A 20,350-nucleotide genomic window follows, 5' to 3' on the forward strand; every position below is an offset into this window, starting at 1 on the left:
TGTGTACATCTGTTGTAGCAATAAGGTAACGATACTTTGAGATAGCAACAAGCAACGATACTTCAAGATAAATCCTTTGGTGAGGATGTTTTGATAAAACCAATTTATTTCACACGATTTGTCTTTTGAGTTTGACCGTATCCAATATTCGATTCGCCATGAATTTGCAGACTATAAATAAACCGCATGGTCAACCTGTGAAAGTATGTGGAATCGATTTAAAATGTATAAATTCAATTAAATAAAGAAAAAAAGGGCGGGACTAAATTTGCCGGGTCAGCTAGTCTTATTATATAAAAATGGAAACCTGTTTGTCTGATTTTTATAGACTAAGAAATTACTGAACCGTTCAGTGTGAAAATTTATATGAAGGGGTTTTCGGGACTCGGAAAGGTTTTTACGATGGCTCAAGACTCCTCCTCCCTCTGAAAGGGAGGCATGCCAGGGGTTATAATCTTGGAAATATTTCTATGGTGATTTGACATACCTCCTTTCTATGAAAAGAGAGGCTCCCATACAAACAAAAACAAAATTTTCTGCATTACTCGAGATTTAATAGAGCTAATTAAACCAAAAGGCTGTGCCATAAAAACCCATTGTGTGTCATCTCATGGTGATCTTGAATAAGTTTCCTCGAAAACTTAACACCACCACTGGCACAATTTCGCCCCGGCTGACGGTACAAGAAATGCTTTTATTGTTCAGAAATGGGTGAAGGTTCCATTGAAAGGGTTAGTAGCGAGTCACTTTTTAGAAATTAATAAAGTCACTAAAAAGTCACTATTTTAGCTATAAATGAGTAAAAATGTCTTCGCTGTATTGGAACATATTTAAGAGAAATGTGTTTTCGATTTACCGTGTATCTCGATATTTAGATTCGCCTTTTCGTTGACATTTCCATAATGGAAGTGAATGGCTACGAACGAATTGTTGATAAGCTAAAAAGAAATGCAACGACCTATATTATAAGCTGCCCACGTCTGTAACTAGTGTTTTGCATAAAACGACGTAACTAGTTTTATTTCCGCATCCTAAACCAAATGTACACTCCAAGCAGTGGCGTAGCTAGAAATTCCTTCCTTTCGATAAAAACTGTGAATTTTGAGAAAATTGAAGAGAGGCAGGTTGAGAGAATAAGAGAGAGAGTAACCTAAATCAATGACTATCTTGTATAAAATGGGATTACAAAACAGATGCGCTCACGTCACTTTCCATTTGCTTGAGTAGTTTTCGAGTTATGCAGAAATTTGTATAGATCCCTTCCCCCCTTCTGAGTAGGGAGGGGTTTCATATCATCATAGAAACATTTCTTGTCCCCAGAAACATCCATATGCCAAATTTGATTCCATTTGCTTGATTAGTGCCCGAGTTATGTAAAAATTTGTTAATATTTGCACGGTAGCTGTCCTTTCAGAGGGACCCCCCAAAAACCTTTACATACCAAATTTAGTTCAATTTGCTTGATTAGTACCCGAGTTATGCAAAAATGTGTGCTTCATTTGTATGGGAGCCATCTCTTACAGAGGAGAAAGGGCTCTCAAACTATTATTAGAACCTTCCCCGGCCCCAAAAATCCCTACAAACAAATTTTCACGCCGATCGGCTCAGTCATTTCCAAGTCTATATGGATCAGACAGACAGGCAGAACTCCATTTCTACATGTATAGATTTGTGTTTGAAAGTTTACACGAAAAATTCAATCAATATTGTTCTTGCTTCACATCTGTCTGTGAATAAAGGTTGCCTCAAACATATGGTACAAAAAATGACAAATCTTTTCAGTGGTAAATAATGAACAGTTGAGTTGGAAATCAATTATGTTTGTTTTAGTCTTGCAGCATTCAACCAATAACTAGCTCGCTTTCATAGCTGAGAACAGGATGGTATAGTGAAGAATTGAGCTTAGCATGTGCTCATGTGCAAAGTTGCTTTTAATTAACAGATCTTGAACACTCATGACTGAATCGATTGGTAAAGTTTTCTTTAGATTTTTGGCAAAAAATTAGCATATCTTTTGAATTGCCAACCAGTGAAAAATATAACTCAAAATCAATTGAAGAAGCAGTGGCTAACCAACCACGAGCTTACTTTCTACCCCTGAAGTTTGTTTCAGAACTATGTTGTGAGAGGCTTCGCCTATTTTGCAAGATTTTCCAGTTTATCCCAGTTTTGTAAAACGAATCTAGTTTTGTGTTGGCATCCTGTGGAGTCGGACCGATTAAGCTCTCACAACACAAGCACAATAATATAACACGTATCGTGCCGTGTTACTGCTCGGAAAGAAGACAACCAAGTTGTTCTCGTGTTGGATGGCAGCAGATACCAAGAGTGCAACTGTGGTGTGTTGCATATTGCCGATGTGCGACTGGGCGAAAATTATGTTCGTTCTGACGTTAACGGGTGGCGGACCTGATTATAAATTTCGAAATTCTGCTGTTATGTCAACTGTAGATAATATTGCGGATAATATACAGGGCGGGTAATAAAAAATAAAGGGGAACGATAAGAGGTTATAAAAAATCGACATAATAAATTTAGGATTGAACGTTTTCGATAAGCGTGTATCGGCCCTACGATTGAACAAACCAATCGTGTGAATGTGAATGAATTTCTTATGCAATTCATATGCGAGTATGAATAAAGTTTTGTGAGAAATATCTCCTTTGTTTTTACTTCCGCACAGATCCCTACGCGCCTCACTTATAAACTAAACTTTTCAAGGTGGCAGCACTGTATCCATTCTTGACAAATAAGTGTCCTTCGGGCTTCTTCTAAACTATCGAGGGTTCTGAAAAGAAGGCAGACTGGAAATCCGGTTCAGTTTTGAGACACGCGTGAAAAAGAGTTGACGCGTAGTGAAGTTAAAAAAATTAAATTATTCAATAAGTGATCGAAACCGACCGATATTAACCGTTAATCGTTTTGACGTAGAACAACGTCTCTCAGGAAGTTCAGTTACAGAGGGATGTAAAATGAAAAGAGGGATGTAAAAAACCGTAAAGGTACCTTTCCTCCGTTCTTGCAGCAATCGATTTGAAAATCGAATCCTCCCAAATGCAGAAAATTGTAATATCATTATTCAAACTATAGTAAAAAGCAAAGCCTTGGTGCTACATTCCGATTCGGAACTCGACCTTCTGTTTATTCATACACAGATTTCGCAGCTGTTTAGAGTACTGTTTAGAGTACAGGACAATTGCGGGGCTAGCGCTACGATCCTACTGACCTAACAGTACCTCCCGAACCGAGACTCGAACCCACGACAACTGGCTTGTTAGACCAGCATCGTACCTCGAGACCAACTGGGAGGTACAGTGGTGGAAAAAATAATAGGTGTGAGGATTGCTTATAAATTCATCTGAATATTAACCTATCATGTATAAGGCATATTTGAACGCAATATCTGAGTGAGTGAAAATCAATAGTATTTTGTCCGTGAATGAAAAACAACTTTCATTGTCCAATATTTTAAGTGGAAAAATAATAGGTGTAAAGTAAACTATACATCGTAACGTGACTGTTAATACAATTTACTTAGGTACTGAAAAATATTGATTTACAGTTTTGCGAAAAAAGAGTGGTATTTGTGAGTATCATCTGGAGAATCTCAACCACAATGGAGCTACATGGTGGCGAAAAAGTTCACACAATTAAATTCCATTAAAAAACGTTTAATGCAATTGTAATTAAGGAGAAATTCCGCATGAATGTGTCATGGTAAGACCGCGTACTATACCCGCACTGACGTAACTATACATCTGAAGAGTTTGATGAATAATAATTTACTTAGTCCTACGTCTACCTTGCGGTCGTGTCTTGCATATCAATCTCCTACTATATTTTCAATATTATCGCACGCTAGCCTGGAGGACTCATAGCGGTCTCGATCAACTAGATTAGTTGAGAGAATTCGTTATAGATATTGTTTTTGGCACATTTTGCATGTTGTAGGATAAGTACAACAATACACCGTGCCCCAGTGCTGAGACGAGAAAATTTCCAGCTCGAAAAGATCCTCGAGATGATCGGGAATCGAACCCGGTATTACAACCGTGTAGGAGAGCTAGCCGACCGACATCGCTAACCACAGAACCACGGGGACCACACTTTTCTCTATTTGTTCTTATAATTTAGACATATTTCATTTAAATAAAAATGTTATCCCCTTTTTTTCGTTTCTATTTTTCATTTGTTTTTGAATCGTTTTATTTTGTCGGCAGTTCTGTTAATATTGATTCTTAGGTCGTTAAAGGCGATGTTGAATGGTTTTCCGCGATTCCGCGTCATGAGGCTGTAACAACGCGCCAAATTCTCTATTCTCATTCTGCGCAAAATTCGCGCAGACTATAACAGCCATGCAACGATGTTAACTGCATATTGAAGAGTTGGATAGCAGCTGCAAATAGGACCTTTCATGGTTTACGTAGCTAGCTTAAAACTCGCAGCCAGGGCCGGCGTCACATTATTTTCCCGAGTAGTGAGGAATAGGGAAAGTTCATGGGTGACAAAAGCGTAGCCGGGGGAGGGGGGGGGTTGACCTTCTGATCCCTAAACAAAATTTTACGAAAAGTCGACAGTGCATCAACAATAGGGTGCCAATGCAAAGTTTAAGAGAAATAAAATTTTTGAATTTCGATCAGTAGTCATGTTTCCCATGGAAGGCAATTATTTATTGCATTTATTGCAAAAGTAATTCCACGTCCTTGCGAGTGGTTCCGAAAGTTTACCGGAACATTTGCCATGGTGGACATGCGTGTAGGCATGTTTTTGAGTTCTTTTCTCGTTCTATTTATTAATTCCTCCTCAATTTTCGCGTCAAGATTGTTGAGGTAGGTCTCACGCTTCTGGTTTGTCCAGAAAATCTGGATGGGATGCAGCTGGGGAACGTTAGGTGGGTTGGCCGACCTGGGTACCGCATCGATTTTCAGCCGCTCCATCTCCACCAACGATTGCTTCGAGTAGTGGGCCGTCACCAGATCCGGCCAGAGCACCGCGTCTTCACCCCTACGGTATTTCTTGATAAACGATGTCCACAACAGCGATGTAGCCACTTCCCCCTCGGTTTTCCTCTTCAGAATTCTTCGGAGCTTCTTGTTGCTCAAGTTCGTCGGCCGTCTGGAACCGGTCTTTCTTTCAATGCTTTGATTGTAGTCCAGCAGTGCCAAGATGTTGTAGATACCGGAACAAGCGTAACTGGCGTCCCTTTTCCGTACGATGTCTGTTTTCGACACGACGGGGTAACGTTCTTTGATTGCATCACTTCTGAACGGAGCAGCTTCACTGTTTTCGCCATTATGGTTAGAGTTTGAGTCAATTTTTTTCTGCTGACTCATGCTACTATGATTGATCGCAAGTAACACACGTTGGTATAAAATAGTTGACGTTACCTATTCCATGACATCTCTATCACCAGAAAAGCGCAAAATATGAAGGCTAATAGAACAAGTACCGATAACAGCATGAGAGCAAGTCAACTTGATAGAATTAAGTGGCAAAATACATCTCGAGTACTAATACGGCAATGCGCAAATCTGTTGCTATGACAACTGTTAACCAGCGCATGCGCGAATGTGTTGTGACGGCGCAGTTCAACTAGATCGACAATAGCTTCTATCAGTGGCAGTTTTAATTGATTTTAAATTGATGACAAAAAATGATTTTCAACCTTTCAAAAAGAGTTGTTTCTTTTGCTTGAATATTAAAATTGTTTTCGCATAGTTTCAACGTTATCTGGATATAAAATCTAACAAAACTAGAAAACGTTGTTGGATATACAATAACAAAAAACTGAAGTGATATTGGTTACACTGCAAGCGTTTTGTTTATCTTTTGATGGCACGTTTTGACCCGCTTAATAAAATTTAAATATTAATTTGATCAAGTATTTTAAGTTGAGTGTTCAATGCTACGACTGTTGTACTAAGGAAAAGCATTTTACAGGTACGTAAAGTGTTATTATTAGATGGTGTAATGTCTAACGAAAAGACCAAGTGATAGTGATTGTTATTCTTGAGCTCATGTTATTAAAAACATCTCCAAAACCAGAAAAAATGAGCTTGTTTTCGAAATGCGGTTGTATTACTGATGAAAAACAACTTAAAACACGATATAATAACACAAGTTTTTAATTGCGCTTGTAGTACACTTATATGACTACTTTCGTTGTAATCTATTTTCTAACATGTTTTGTGTTTTACTTGGGATGCTGCATGGGTAGTTTCGTCAGTGCGTGTAAAGGTAAACTAATGAAAAATCGGCCTTTTTTGAGCATTTTTCTTCAATGTTAACGTTAGGCCTCAACAATTTTGTCTCCTCGAAAAAAGCTTACATCCAAAATTTGAGCTTAATCGAACTTTCACTTACAGTCGTGAAAGTCTTACATTTTTGACCAACCTAAAAATGCACAAGAGTAGTTCTTGAAGTTTCAGAAATCGATTTTTTTATAGCAAATCTCTTAAAAATGCATGAAATGTCGAGAACTGATGTTGTTTCATAAAAATTTGTTTTAAAAACAAAATTTAAATTTCAGGGACATGGAAACTTTTGCGCTGAGAGACTCGAGCTACACCAGAACACACAAGAGACACTCCCAGCTCAAACATTTCTTTCATCGATCAAAAAACTGTAACTTTGACCGCTTTGAGGCTCTAATTCCCAAAGTTCGATTAAGCTCAAATTTGTCATGGGAAATTTTAACGAGAAAACAAAACTTTAGAACTCTATCGTAAATGAAACAATTAAAAAAAAAAACCTTTTCTCTGAGTAACGTTACAACTGTACATAAGTCTGTAGATTTATAAACTTTTGCTCAACGATAGCCATCAAAAAATCTGTCGCTCGCAACAGTATTTTTTTTTGGTTTTGTCCGATAGTTCCGTGTGGGTAAGTACCCACATGGATATTTTTCGAGTGGGTACTACTACCCATACTACCCACATGAAACGCCGGCCCTGCTCGCAGCATACATGTTCTCAAGTATTTTGCACCGTATAGAATGCTGATCCTCCCGATGGTACTCTACGGCCACGAGTGTTGGTCGATGAAGGAGGTCGACCGGCAAGCAGTTGCGAGGAGATCGTAGGATCCTGCGTTCAATACATTGCGGAGAACTGAAGGATGTGGCGCAGGCGCATGAACCTCGAGGTGTGCCAAATTCACTCAGAATAATTTGCTCTTCAAAATTACGTGAGAAATACGGTAGCAGAGTGCCCGATAAAGGTCGGCGACTCCGTGGTAGACCTCGTACTCGTTGGATGTGTAGTGCGGATGAGGATGCCCGACCGGCAAATGTTAAGGGCGATTGGAAGCTCTCCCAAGATCGAGTGATGTGGAGACGTATTCCGTAGCAACAACATGCTGAACAAATGGTGGCAGCGATTGGCAGCCGGCGAGTGGTGTAAGTGAAAGGTAGAAAAAGAAAGCTGTCTGCGCCGTTTATTTTTGATTTGGTGCTCGTAGCAGCAGCAGCAGGTAGTACCGACAGTAGAAGATGGTGGATAGTGGTCGAACATGTACAGTTCTAAACGTTGATAGTTCTTTACTTTTTCTGTGATTCGGATAATTTTTTTTTTAATTCAGTAGAAGTAGACATATTTTGGCAACGCTCAATTTCAAATGTTTATTCAATCAAACCAAGGACCATCGGGTTTGCCTCTATTTCATTTACGTCTGACAGGAATGCAAAATTAGATTCGGTTTTCTGTTCAGTTCACCTAAAGCTTGGTTTTAAGTGTATGATTGTTTCATGGTCTCGGCCTGAACGAATGGACCCCCGGCTGTCCGGGCTTACGTTCCACTTGCTGAATGGTTAAACTTAACACGTTAAACAATACTTATCATTTATCACTAGACTTTGTTTCCTCGTAATAATAAACGCATTCAATTCGATAACAGCTCCAAGCCTAGCCGGTGTAATTATCCTAAACCGGTAACTAAAATAGGAAAATCATCAACACGGTTGATTAAATCAAAAAGGCAACTTGGTTTGCTCCGACTCGACCCACTCTAAATTCTCGCTTTAAAGCTTCAACTATCCAGTTGAGAAAAATACCACTTTCGCTAAAAACATGCTAGCCTAATTGTTTCGCTTCTTAATATCCTTTCTGCGTATCCTAGCCATAGTATATACCATTTAGTATAAGATTTGCTGATTTCCAGATCAGACATCAATAAGTTTCGACTAAATATGACAAAAAGTTAGTTACGAACCGAATAATGGAGATTAGGACATCGTTGAGCGATGTTTTTTTGTCTTGCTTTAATCTACTTTAATCGGTGTGCGTCGATCGATGAAGTGCTCTGGATGGTAGTATTCCGCTTGCTATGCACTACAGTAAGAGAATATAATTTATTGTAAACTATTATTGTTACTTTTTCATGTTAGTTAGTTTGTTTTCCGTTCGCTTTTTTTGGTTCAGAGAGACTCGCAGAGAATGAAGGCAAAGTTTTACTTAGTCGCTAGGTTAACATAGTGTTGGTATAAATGTATGTATGCTATCAGTATGCTTGCTTAGTTTGTTTGTTTTTTTTCCTTGTCTTGGCTGTTACACACAAATACGCGGGCGCGTTGTCAATATCATTCGGATTGAAGAATTTTTCAAAAATAAACATTCTGTTTTATTTTGAGTGTGTAGCTTTGAAATTAAGTCACTTTTTGTTTAAAATTGTGTGTTGCTTTAACAATATACTATCGATACAAGGATATAACTACTATACATATATGTTAAATTCTCTCAATGAAGCGATATGACGTGACAACAGTGGTACGAGCTTATGGACTTTGTGGTCCGTGTTTTACGTTGTGTTACGGAAGGGTTGTTCCAAATGCAATCTCTCTCTTTTTCTGTAGGTTCATTGATTGGTTTTTGGCTGCAAGATCGGATTTTGTATAAGAGGGCAGGTCTGTTTGGGATGAAGCTAATCAAACTAGTGTGAATCCCTAATAAGCGACGCTAATTTCACCGACTAACGAAGCGTTGGCATCGCTAAAAATTTGACCTCAAAAACACTTTAAATTACTGCGAAGCCCTCAAGCATGAACATCGTTTTGCGACATTTTACATACTTTTCGTAGGTTTTTGGTGTAACTGTGTTCAGTTTCGAGCGACGCTGGAATTTCTCCTTAATCGTTATAAAGACCGATTTTGAAATATTGAAAAACAATTTTAGCGATAACCGACGTTGAATATTTAGTTACTGATGCTCATCACTGATTGAGCCCGAAAAAATATTTCTGCCATTTTAGCCATACCCCTAAGCAGCCCGTGCACGCTCCATTTCCCGATCGCATACCAATCCTTGAGCCTGACTAGTGACCGTCTGTTACTTCGGAAAATTCGACCAAATACACCCAGTTTCCTGCACATCAAAAATCAAACGTATTCAAGAAAATATTCAACGGTGTTTCTATTGGATGATTGCTTCCAGAATTGATTCAATTCAGGAACTGCACTGTTTCTCTACCAATCCTATAATAATCAACTAAGATCTTGTCCTAACTCAAGCAGGTAACTTTAGTCAAAAATCACATACGGTTCTACAAATACACAGGTATGCTTAGGGTTCGTGAGAACGACTACAGATTAATTGTATCCAAATCCTGGTAGGGTGCCCGAGGGCTGTAATCACTGTTGGAGCTTCCGGGCAGATTGGTAACCTGGCTGCCGTTGAGCGTTCCATTGCCACTGATAACTGCGGTACTGTTTGCGTTGTTCGTGTTGTTATTGTTACTGCTAGTGTTGTTATTGGCATTGTTGGATCCAAGCGTTTGATTCGTTTTACTAGTCACGACCCCTTCGTTGAGGGCTGCAATCGATTGCTGTTGCTGTTGCTTCTTGCTGCCCAGCCCCAGTGGGAAGGCAAAGTCCTGCGGTAACTTACGCATAATCTTACCGGATGTGATAAGCCGACCGAAGCCCTCCTGAAAAGTTCGAACTGGTTATGATTTGCCATGCGGAGAAACTGAGAACGAAATAACAAACCTGATGCGCAAACGCGTAACCAGATCGGAGCGATCGTCTCGCACGTCTGGCCGAGGGAGTACGAAGGACATCGTTGCTTTGTCTGGATCGCAGCAGCGCCTGTCGCTGTTTGACACGGATCTGTGCAGATAAATTTATTATCAATATGCTATATTTTTGTTTGCGATTGAAACTTTTACCTTATCCGAGAGGCTAGGGAACACATCGACGAAGTAGAAGCGCGAGGCCAACACTGGAACCATAAGTACGATGACCGTTAACACTGTGGTAAACCAAAAGGTTGCCTCCTTCATGGCTTGCGTCAGTGATCCTACGTACGGACCGCCGATTACGTAGTTGTAAAAATAATCCAGGAATAGGTACCACAGCAGACTTCCCCAGATCATGATGTGATTGAACACGGTCCAGTACGATGTGTCCAATGCGATCTGTAAAATAGTAAATCACGTTTAGTACTGTAAAACGAAATGCTATAAACCATAACCATGCGCATAAAGAAGGGGGGAGGTGTGGTGTGTTTGTGGTATTCGACCTCATTCGTAGAATTTATCACATAGTTGTCAACACTGAGTAAGTTTGATGTTTTCGCACGTTAATATGACGTTAATAATGCCATTATGTTACGCCACACAGTGATTGTTCAGTGGTTGTCATAATTTGAAAATAGGTGTATCATCTTGGGTATAAATGGGTATAGAATTAAAATAATTTTCACTTTATCATACCTAATACCGTTTTGACTCGAACTTCGAACAATCTCAAATTTCGAATACTCCGAATGAAAATCACATTGCTATAGCTTGAGTAATCAAAAGTATGAATACTATATACCATTTCGTTCCTCGGAATGTCCTTTACCCAGTGACGTACATATAGCTCTTTAATGTAGGACCACTTTCAGGGAATTATCAGACGTTGAAAAAAGCGATAGTCAGTGTTGAGACAGTTCGCCTATCTACCTCTTAGTGATTACGTCGAAGTGCTCGGAATTTGAATCAAAGCCGAGTTCTGAATTCTCGTTGATTTCATAAATTAAACATGTTTGAATCTATACAAATAGCTCTTTTTGCAACACAACTAAAAAACCAACATGTTAAACCTTCAAGATCGACGAGAAAATTCATTTTTCGTAGATTTTTAAGTGCAAGAAGTTACATCATGGCATAAGTGTTCGGAATTGATGCACTACGGTAGATAAAAAAAAAATAAATTCGATTTCTATCGAGGTTGGCTATATTTTGCTGAGGATGCAGAATTCGTACGAGAAAAAACATTTAACTAAACGACTTGAAAAAGACGGCCATTACCAGTGATCGAAAAAAGTCGAAGAATCGCTGTTCATGTTTTTATATTTTTATTATTAAACTTTCAGTATATCTATATTCCTAAAATGCAAAAGCTTCATTCTTGACTTGGTGGCAACAATAAATTATAAGTCAGGAAAAAAGACCACGTGGTCATTTCTTTAACCCCCCACCACCGTGCGTGGTCTTTCGTGGTCTTTTGACAAACCCCTCCGTCCTCCTCTTTATGACCACGTGGATTAAGAACGGCTCCAAAGTTAGAAGAGTGAATCTAGAAACTTGACAAAAGAATAAGCGACATTCCGACTCGGAACTTAACCTTCTGCTTTTATACGCAGACTTCGCAGCCAGCTGTTTAGTGTACAGGATAATTGCGGGGCTAGCGCTACGATTATACTGAGACTAACATTCTCTCCCGAGCTGAGACCCGACAACTGGCCAGCATCGAGACCATCTGACAGGTCCTGGCCGAGAATGAGACTCCATCCGCAAAAGGAGGAGAAACAAGTGAAGACAAATTGTTATTGTATCTTTGAGTATCGCTTGCACTCTTGATATTACATTAAACAGATCTCAAATAAGTTAATTTAACGTCGAAATAAACCTATTCTAGTATTGTACGGGAATTGGGGCAAAATCGTCATATTGCTGACTTTTTACGTAGATCAGACACCTACCAATCGATTGCTGAGACTTGTTTACTCAATATAAGACATGATTTGACTACCACTTTAAGATATTAGCGTATAACCATTAATGTTCTATATACTCGGTATTATTTTCGCGGTGCTTCTTACTTACCTTACCAATCAGACGAGAGCCATGGTGTCTCGTGCTGTATCAAGAATTTGTCGCCATGTTGCTCGGTTTTGGGCTGTGTTTCGTCAGTTCCCCAGGCGTCTCATCACCCGCAAGTCTCCTTCGATCTGATCGAGCCATCGTGCACGCTGCGCCCCTCTATTTCTGGTGCCGGTAGGGTTGCTGAAGAGAAGTGATTTCACAGGGTTGTCGTCTGGCATCCTTACGACGCGACCGGCCCACCGCAACCTATCGACTTTCGCCAGGTGTGCAATGGGATTCTCTCCAAGCAGCGCGTGCAGTTCGTGGTTCATGCGCCGTCGCCATTTCCCGTCGTCCGTCTGTACTCCACCGTAGATAGTCCGCAGTCCTTCCGAAAACTCCAAGAGCGCTAAGGTCCTCCGCGAGAAGCGTTGTTGTCTCGATCCCGCAGAGGACTACCGGTCTTATCAGGGTTTTGTACAGCGTCAACTTCGTGCGTCGTCACACTCGATTCGATCTAAGTGTCTTGCGAAGTGAAAAGTAGGCACGTTTTCCTGCCTGGATGCGTCTCTGGATCGACGCATTTATCCGCAGCCGATCCGTCCAGCTTCGGCTTTCAGTCGGGTGTAAGTTTCCTCCACCGTCGCAAAATTACGTGATATGATGTCGAAGTCATCCGTGAAGCCCAGAAACTGAACAGACCTTGTGAAAATTGTGCCCCTCGAGTCGATGCCCGCCCTCCGGATCACACGCTCGAGGGCGATGTTAAACAGCAAACAGGAAAGTCCAGCACCTTGTCTCAACCCTCTGCGTGATTCAAAGGGACTCGAGAGTATCCCCGAAACACGCACGTAGCACATCACTTGCGCCATGGTGGCTCTGATCAATCGAGTCAGTTTATCCGGAAATCCGTAGTCGTGCATGATCTGCCATAGCTGTTCTCGATCGACTGTATCATAGGCCGCCGTGAAGTCAAAGAAGATGTGATGTGTGGGCACGTTGTACCAGCGACATTTCTGTAAGATCTGCCGGATTGAGAAGATCTGGTCCGTGGTGGCACGGGGTCGAAGCGAGATACCACGGTAGTTGCGGCACTCCAGCTTGTCGCCCTTCTTGTAGATGGGACAGACGACTCCCTCCATCCACTCGTCTGGCAGTTTTCCTTCTTCCAGATCCTGAAAATTACCCAGTGCAGCGCTCTAGTTAGCGCATCTCTTCCATGTTTCAAGAGCTCGCTCGGCAGTTCGTCTTTGCCTGCGGCTTTGTTGTTTCAGCTTCCGGATCTCCCAACCAACTTCATGAATATCGGGGGCTGGTACTTGGTCATCCGCTGCTGGTGCTCCTAGGTCAGTTCCTGCTCCGCTTCTGTTTACTGTTTCGCCATCCAAGTGTCCATCGAAGTACTCCTTCCACCTGTCGACCACCTCGCTGGCATCCGTGAGAATAGCCTCTGCCGGACTGGTTTGCCTTCTCATAGAACTTCCGCGTTTCACTGGCACGGTACAGCTGCTCCAGCTCCTCATGCTCACGATCCTCTTGCTGGCGCTTCTTTCGTCTGAGAATCGTGGTCATGTCGTTCCGTGCCCGTTTGTAATTGGCCTTGTTCTTTCTCGTTGACCTGCCCAGGTATATCGCCCAGGTCCGGTTCTTCTCATTCACCGCTGCCTCGCACTCCCCGTCATACCAGTCGTTTCTGCCACTCGGTGCTTCCACTCTTAGTGTTGCCGTTCCGGTCTCCCCGATAGCTGTGTGAAGGCTGCATCAGCCGTCTACAAGAGGCAATGCGCCCAGCCCCTCCGCCGCGGTGTGGGTAGTACCGCTTCAAGCTGTTGCGCGTATTTCTCCGCAGTCTGGGAGTTCCGGTGCTGCTTAATGTTGAGCCGCGGGGTTCGGCGGTGTCGCGCGTGGTATACGGTCGACAGTTTTCAGCACAATGATACCGCAACTAGGTAGTGGTCCGAGCCAATATCTGCACCGTGATAGGTACGTACTAGAGACAGTGGTAATTCGCGGCAAAAAAAAATAAAAATGCGCGGGTGGCAAAATAGAACATTTTAAAAATTTTCGGTTATTTCGCGGCAACCTCCTAGCAAAAAGTACAAACTGTGTCAAATTACGTATAGTCATATTTTAGTGTCGGCAGGTCCGTATTAATTAGGTTTTACTGGCTTGCGTTGCGTTCCGTATACACCGAGTTTCAGGAAATCGCTAAGTATTTTTCTGCAAGCTGTAAAAGTACAACAAAATGTCAGCGATTTGAATAACTACCAATTCATAATACCAATCTCACTGTCGAGTATTTAAAAAAAATGCTCGCTGGTTCAGCTTACAACTTCGATTTTAAGGCTGCACACTTTGAAATTCTATAATGCGGTGACCTGCAATCGCCAAAATTATTGCTCGAAGTGGAACTAGTAACCGTACCGTCCGAAGACAATTCAACCCAGGCTGACAAAAAGACGACGCGTTGCCATTGAGGTGCCCATTAATCTTTAGCTTTATCCGTGTTGCTGGTTTTCATTAATTTCGTTGGTTTTAAATCGAAATGCGTCGTGATTGACATAGTATGCTGCTATTTTTCATAACTTTCGCGGCATTTCGCGGGGTTTTGTAAATTTTGCGGCCAATGCTGAATTTCGCGGGATTCGCGGCTTACGAGAAATCGCGATTCATCACTATCCCTAGTACGTACGTTTGTAATGTCTGAGAAGAACCGGCCGTCGATGAGAACATGGTCAATTTGATTTGCTGTACGTTGGTCAGGTGATCTCCAGGTGATTTCGTGGATGTTCTTATGAGGAAAGAAGGTACTTCGGACTGCCAGTCTTTGGGAAGCTGCGAAGTTGACGCATCGCCGGCTGTTGTCGTTCGTCACGGTGTGCAGGCTATGCGGGCCGATCACCGGCTTGTACATTTCTTTCCTACCGGTCTGCGCGTTCATGTCCCCGATGACGATCTTGATGTCTCTACGCGAGCAGCTATCGTAGGGTTTCTCGAGCTGTGTGTAGAATTCTTGTTTCTCTACATCGGGTCTTCCTTCGTGAGGGCAGTGCACATTGAGGATAGTGTAGTTGTAGAACCGGCCTTTTATTCTCAACAAACACAACCTGTCGCTGATCGCCTGCCACTTAATCACACGACTCTGCATTCTGCCTAGCACTATAAAGCCGGTACTCAGCGCATTGGTTGCGGCCACAAATTCTTCGTACCTTCTCTCCTTTCCGGCAAAGCTCCTGGAACGCAACGATGTCGAAGTATCGGGGTTCTAGCTGATCCAGCAGAATCCGGTCGCCACCCGGAACGTTCAGCGATCTACAGTTCCATGTACCGAGCTTCCGATCGTCGTCCTTATTTCGTCGCCTAGGTCGTTGCCAATTGTTCCGGTCCGTATTCAGTTCTTGATTTTTCGTAGCATTTTAATGTTTCGGCATGCTGCCTTACTAGGGCTGCGGATGCCTAGTCTCGCGATGGGGCTGCCGTGTTGGGTGTAGCTGGCGATACGCCGCATTTCATAATTCAGCCGTCCGATCCGGATCAGACGCTGTTTGAGCCGCTTCTTACATGGGGAACAGACGCTCGGACAAGCTGCCCTACTAGGAGAGCAGCTCCCCATTTTCTGTCAGCATACGTCCAAGTTCCCACCGGTTCACCGATCTTTCCTTGGTTGCTTGTATCCCAGTCTGTACCACGTGGAGGTAGGGTTAAGAGTTGCTGGGCATTATGCTTTGGACCACACTGGGGTCTATTTTATGCCAACTAGTACGGGTGTACTGCTGGTACGCACTGCCCAGCCGTTTAGCAGCCACCAGGTGCTCCCACAAACCGTTATTATAAAAAAATGTACCAATGAATCTGAGTATACCATTCGATTTGTTATGACGTCCAGAATCTCTGGTCAAAATTTCAAAATCATCGAACGATACAGTTTTGAGTAATGCCCTTTGGAAGGTCGTAAAGTACAAAAACGTAATACTTGTTGTAAAGCACGTTTTTCAACCACCATTTTATGAAGTAACTTCCAAAATAGTTTCTACACATTTCAAGTATTATATTTCAAGACATTAGCAATTGGTGAAAAGATTTGTTTGAAAATCCCACAGTGCACAGAGGTCTAAATTCAAAAAATTGTGATCATTTTATATTTGACTGTGAAAAATTGATCGTGAAATTGTTTGTGAAAGTTTAAAAGAAAAACAATTGCTGAATACTGCGTTGTCCTATCTGTACGTTTGACACGGCAATATAGAGTTTTTGTGGAACACTATTACTTAAAATGATTTTTTTATCTATAACTTTTTCTGTGATTGTCAAAACAATAAATTTTACAAAGTCTTGAGGGAAGCCTTCTTTCCCTGGAGCGCCAAGTTCGACAGTAGAATGATCTTTTCTTTACTTGAAAACTAGAATGAGAATCACTCTTATTTTGTTACGTAAGCAGGAATAGATGAAGTTTTCGCCGAATCACAGGTGTGGGCAGATGCTTATCAAAAACAAACGCCCAGTCCAAGTAGTTTCAGGAGAACCGTCAACATTGAAAATAAAATTTAGAAAACCATACACCAACAATCAATAAGTCCAATTAAATTGGTTCAGATAAATTTTCATCCCGCCAAGAGTGAGTTAGCCGTATTCAGTAGAAGATTTTCCAAATATAATATTGACGCAGGTTTAATTCAATAGCCTTTGGTAAATGATGGAACGGTATAGGGATGGACTTCATTCAATTTTTAATTTCTTTATGACGACTGTCAGTCTTAAACTAGGATAGCAGTTTTAGTAAATAATAGAACAAGTTTGTCTCTACTGTTGCGATCAAGGTCAAGGATCAACCGATCGAGGAAAGACAGAGGGGAAGAGTGTCCCACTAAAAAAAACTAATTGAAAACTATATCGGTTCTACTTCAAGAACAAGACTATCGTTTTTCAAGTAGAACCGATATAGTTTTCAGTTAGTTGGTATACAGAACGATTGACTTATGGTACCTTTATGGTACACCAATTAAAACTTGTACAGAACTAGAAAGGACCTTTGATGTGGGTATGAACAAAATGATCTCATAATTTCAAGCCGGTTGTCCTGATCAACAAAGAATATCCAATAGAGACGTTCCTCAGTGGAACACAAAATTAGCAGAATTAAGGAAAAAATTCCGATTGGGACCAATAGAAGAAGGCTCTCAATACGACAGATAGATAAGACGTGTCAAACGAAAGGATTGTAGATGGATCTGTGAAGAGATCAACAACACTCCAAAAAGGACAAGAATGAATAAAGTTCTCTAAAAAAACATCAAATCATTCAAACTGCCAAGTCTTGAAAAAGAGAATGGCAGTTCCACTGCCGATTTCTCTGAAACAATGAAGTCTGTAGCTGGTGAGGCACAGGATTTAGATGAGACAAGACGAGTGTGGTTATTCAATGCACATCCTAAAGTTTGTGAAATTTTTCATCAGGCCACGCTTTCTTCTCAGCTTTTCAAATCTGCTGGAAAAGATGAAGTTTTCTCAGCATTATTCCAGCAGGGAAAATAAGTGATAATTCCCCTGATCAAATTATTCATAGCGCAGAGCGATAAAAAACGCTTCGAGCCTAGGAAATTCCTTTCGTTGCTTTTCTTGATATTGAAGAAGTGTTCGATAATGCATCCAATAGCTCAATGCGGTCCGCATTGGAAGGGAGGTCGAATTCCTTTATAGCGACATCGCAAGGGACTGTCGTTATAGCGAAATGTCGCAATAATACGAGAAATTTTTGTGTATGTGGAGCAGAAGGTACCGTTAAGAATGTCGTTATAGATTTAGCAATGTCGTTATAGAGAGATTTCTATTGTCGCAATAAGGGGATGACAAGTATGAGTTTTGGTATGCCGTTATAGAGGAAGGTCACAATAGCGAAATGTCGCAAGTAAACGAAGAATTTTAGTATAAAACTGAGGGGCCTTTCAGAATGTCGCTATAGCGAGATTTGTCGTTATGAAAAATGTCGTTTAAGAGGGATTCAACTGTATATTACCTAATCGATAGAGGCGACGCTAAAAAATCGACAAACTTCTGATGACCTTGGAGGTGTGCAACTAACTAAAAGATGGATAAAGGGCTGTCCTCAAGGAGAAACACTTTCACCCTTATTGTGGTCCTTAGTAGTAGACGAACTCTTCAAAAGGCTTTTTTTACTGAATTGGGTGTTTTCGTCACTGCGACCAATTTTTTGAGTTTTTGTGACAAAAAGGCTCAAACTAGAGTTGAATAAAACTTTACGGATAGTCAAGTAGCTCTCAATGCGCATAAATCTTTTACTCGTAAATCGAAACTAGTATGGGAATGCATTCTTTAATTGAGACATTTCACTAGTAGAAACGTAGCAAATTTATACGGGTGTATGGCCTTCATGGCATTAAAAGAAATGAAAAAAGCGACAGTCTAGCAAGAGAAGCTTCAGGGTCAAATTTTATTTATCTGGAACCAATTTGTAGAGTCCCGGAGTGTGCTCTGAGGACAGAAATAAAGACGTGGAAAATGTCCATGGCAGAGTCAAATTAGAATACCACGGACACATTCGGACAAGCCAAAACTGTTCAATCAAAAAGTTTCGTTGCTTGGAAAGGGCTTACTGAGTCCTTAGAAATTTGACAAAGTGATTCTGGTAGAATTTTAGACTTTTTAAAACGAGTCAAATCTGGTTGGAATCGAGTGCAATGTCAACCAACCTAAAATCATTTGAGTAATATTATCTAATGGAGGGGATTAGAAAATCTTACACACGGCTTCGTCTAAAAGTGATTCTTACTAACCTGGGCAGTGTTGTCCAGAATCAAGATCGTAGCTACAACGGATCCAAGAAGCATGTGGTCATTAAGTACATAACCATCGGGCGAAATGCCATCCTTATAGGTGCCTGAAAGTAATAGTAATTCTTATTACTCGTCCTAGAATGAAAAGTCGTTGTCAGAGCTCGCTTACCGTACGGTATCAAAAACAGTATCAATGAGCTAAAGATCCCATGCAGTACACTGCGGATGAACTCGGTCGTGTTGAATAAGGCATTGGTGATCCCCGGTGTGTATAGTTTCGGATATTCTACGCTGTTTTTATCCGACACGTCCTGTTCGAAAATTCCTAACGCCAGCACCGGCAACGACGTGTAAAACAGGTTGTATACGGATATGAACATCGGATCGAACACGGTCTGTGAAATATCAGTATTTAAAAAAAAACAATCCTAAAAAGCTCAGAAAACAACTTACTTGAGCGCTGAAGCCACAGAAAAATGCATACCAAAAATGGCACAACGTAAAGGCAAAGTTTTTGTAGAAAAAATAGCGCAGAAATTTGCACATCCGATAGTAGGACCACCTCCCGTGCACCAGCAGCAATCTTTCCAGGAACTTGAACTGAGCTATCGAGTAATCGCTGGCAAGCACGGCTTGCATTCCTTCCTGGCCGGAAATACCGACTCCTATGTGAGCCGCTGTAAGAGAAAAATCCACACTTATAATTTATCCAGAATTTATCCACACAACCTACCTTTGATCATCGAAACATCATTGGCCCCATCGCCGATGGCGAGGGTGACGGCATTTTTCGCCCGCTTGATCAGTTCGACCACCATGGCTTTCTGTAGTGGGGTCACACGACAGCAAATGACGGCCCTGCAGTGCGAGGCAATCTCTAGGAACTTCGATTCCAGCTCGCTGGTCAGACAGTGCTCCAGCGAGTGGCCATTGATGACTAGCGCAACGCCGGAACCCTCTTCCAGCTCGGTCAGTGACGTATCGGGCTTCCCCACCGTGTCCGAGTAGTTGCTACAGTTAACGCTAGGGGGGAAAAATTTGGATAGATTATTGCATGTTCTAAATGGGGTCGTTACTAACATAAAGGACTGATTTTAAAAAAACAAGTAGAGTTTCAGTACACCGAAAGAGAACACAAAATTCAAAAACATTTAACGGTACAACTTACGGGTATATGAGGAAGGGATTGGCGAGTCCAATCAATTCATTTGGAGCCACTTGCTATGCAATCACGACTGAGCTAGCGAATGTTTTTTGTTTGGAAATGCTCCGCAAACTACGTTGGAATCATTTAAATCTAGCTCGAAACTACTTACGTCAAAGATTAGGTACAATGCACAAAATAAAAATAAACTGATGAAGGAATTAAGCACCTAAGAAGTAATTCCTAACAGTTACTGAAATGCAAGTTGGACTTTTTTTATAAAATGCTATTCATTATAAAAGAATTTCCTAACTTGTGTTAAAACAATGTAAACCAAATTGATAGAGATAA

General features: G+C 41.3%; 1 protein-coding gene across 8 annotated transcripts in view; it reads right to left on the reverse strand.

Moving 5' to 3' along the window:
- Nucleotides 1-7,590: 7,590 nt before the first annotated feature.
- The window catches only part of LOC129726381 (phospholipid-transporting ATPase ID), a 106,783-nt gene continuing 94,023 nt past the window's right edge, over nucleotides 7,591-20,350 (reverse strand). For all 8 annotated transcript variants that reach the window (XM_055683007.1, XM_055683006.1, XM_055683003.1 and 5 more), the window contains 7 exons: nucleotides 19,589-19,878; nucleotides 19,309-19,532; nucleotides 19,025-19,250; nucleotides 18,856-18,959; nucleotides 10,160-10,408; nucleotides 9,981-10,100; nucleotides 7,591-9,919 (listed from right to left, as the gene is read on the reverse strand). In XM_055683007.1, the coding sequence (XP_055538982.1) occupies nucleotides 9,575-9,919; nucleotides 9,981-10,100; nucleotides 10,160-10,408; nucleotides 18,856-18,959; nucleotides 19,025-19,250; nucleotides 19,309-19,532; nucleotides 19,589-19,878 (1,558 nt within the window). In that variant the 3' untranslated portion in view covers nucleotides 7,591-9,574. The remainder of the gene's footprint in view (nucleotides 9,920-9,980; nucleotides 10,101-10,159; nucleotides 10,409-18,855; nucleotides 18,960-19,024; nucleotides 19,251-19,308; nucleotides 19,533-19,588; nucleotides 19,879-20,350) is intronic.

Source organism: Wyeomyia smithii, chromosome 3 (genome assembly GCF_029784165.1).
Source record: "Wyeomyia smithii strain HCP4-BCI-WySm-NY-G18 chromosome 3, ASM2978416v1, whole genome shotgun sequence".
In the NCBI taxonomy this organism is placed as follows: Eukaryota; Metazoa; Arthropoda; class Insecta; order Diptera; family Culicidae; genus Wyeomyia; species Wyeomyia smithii.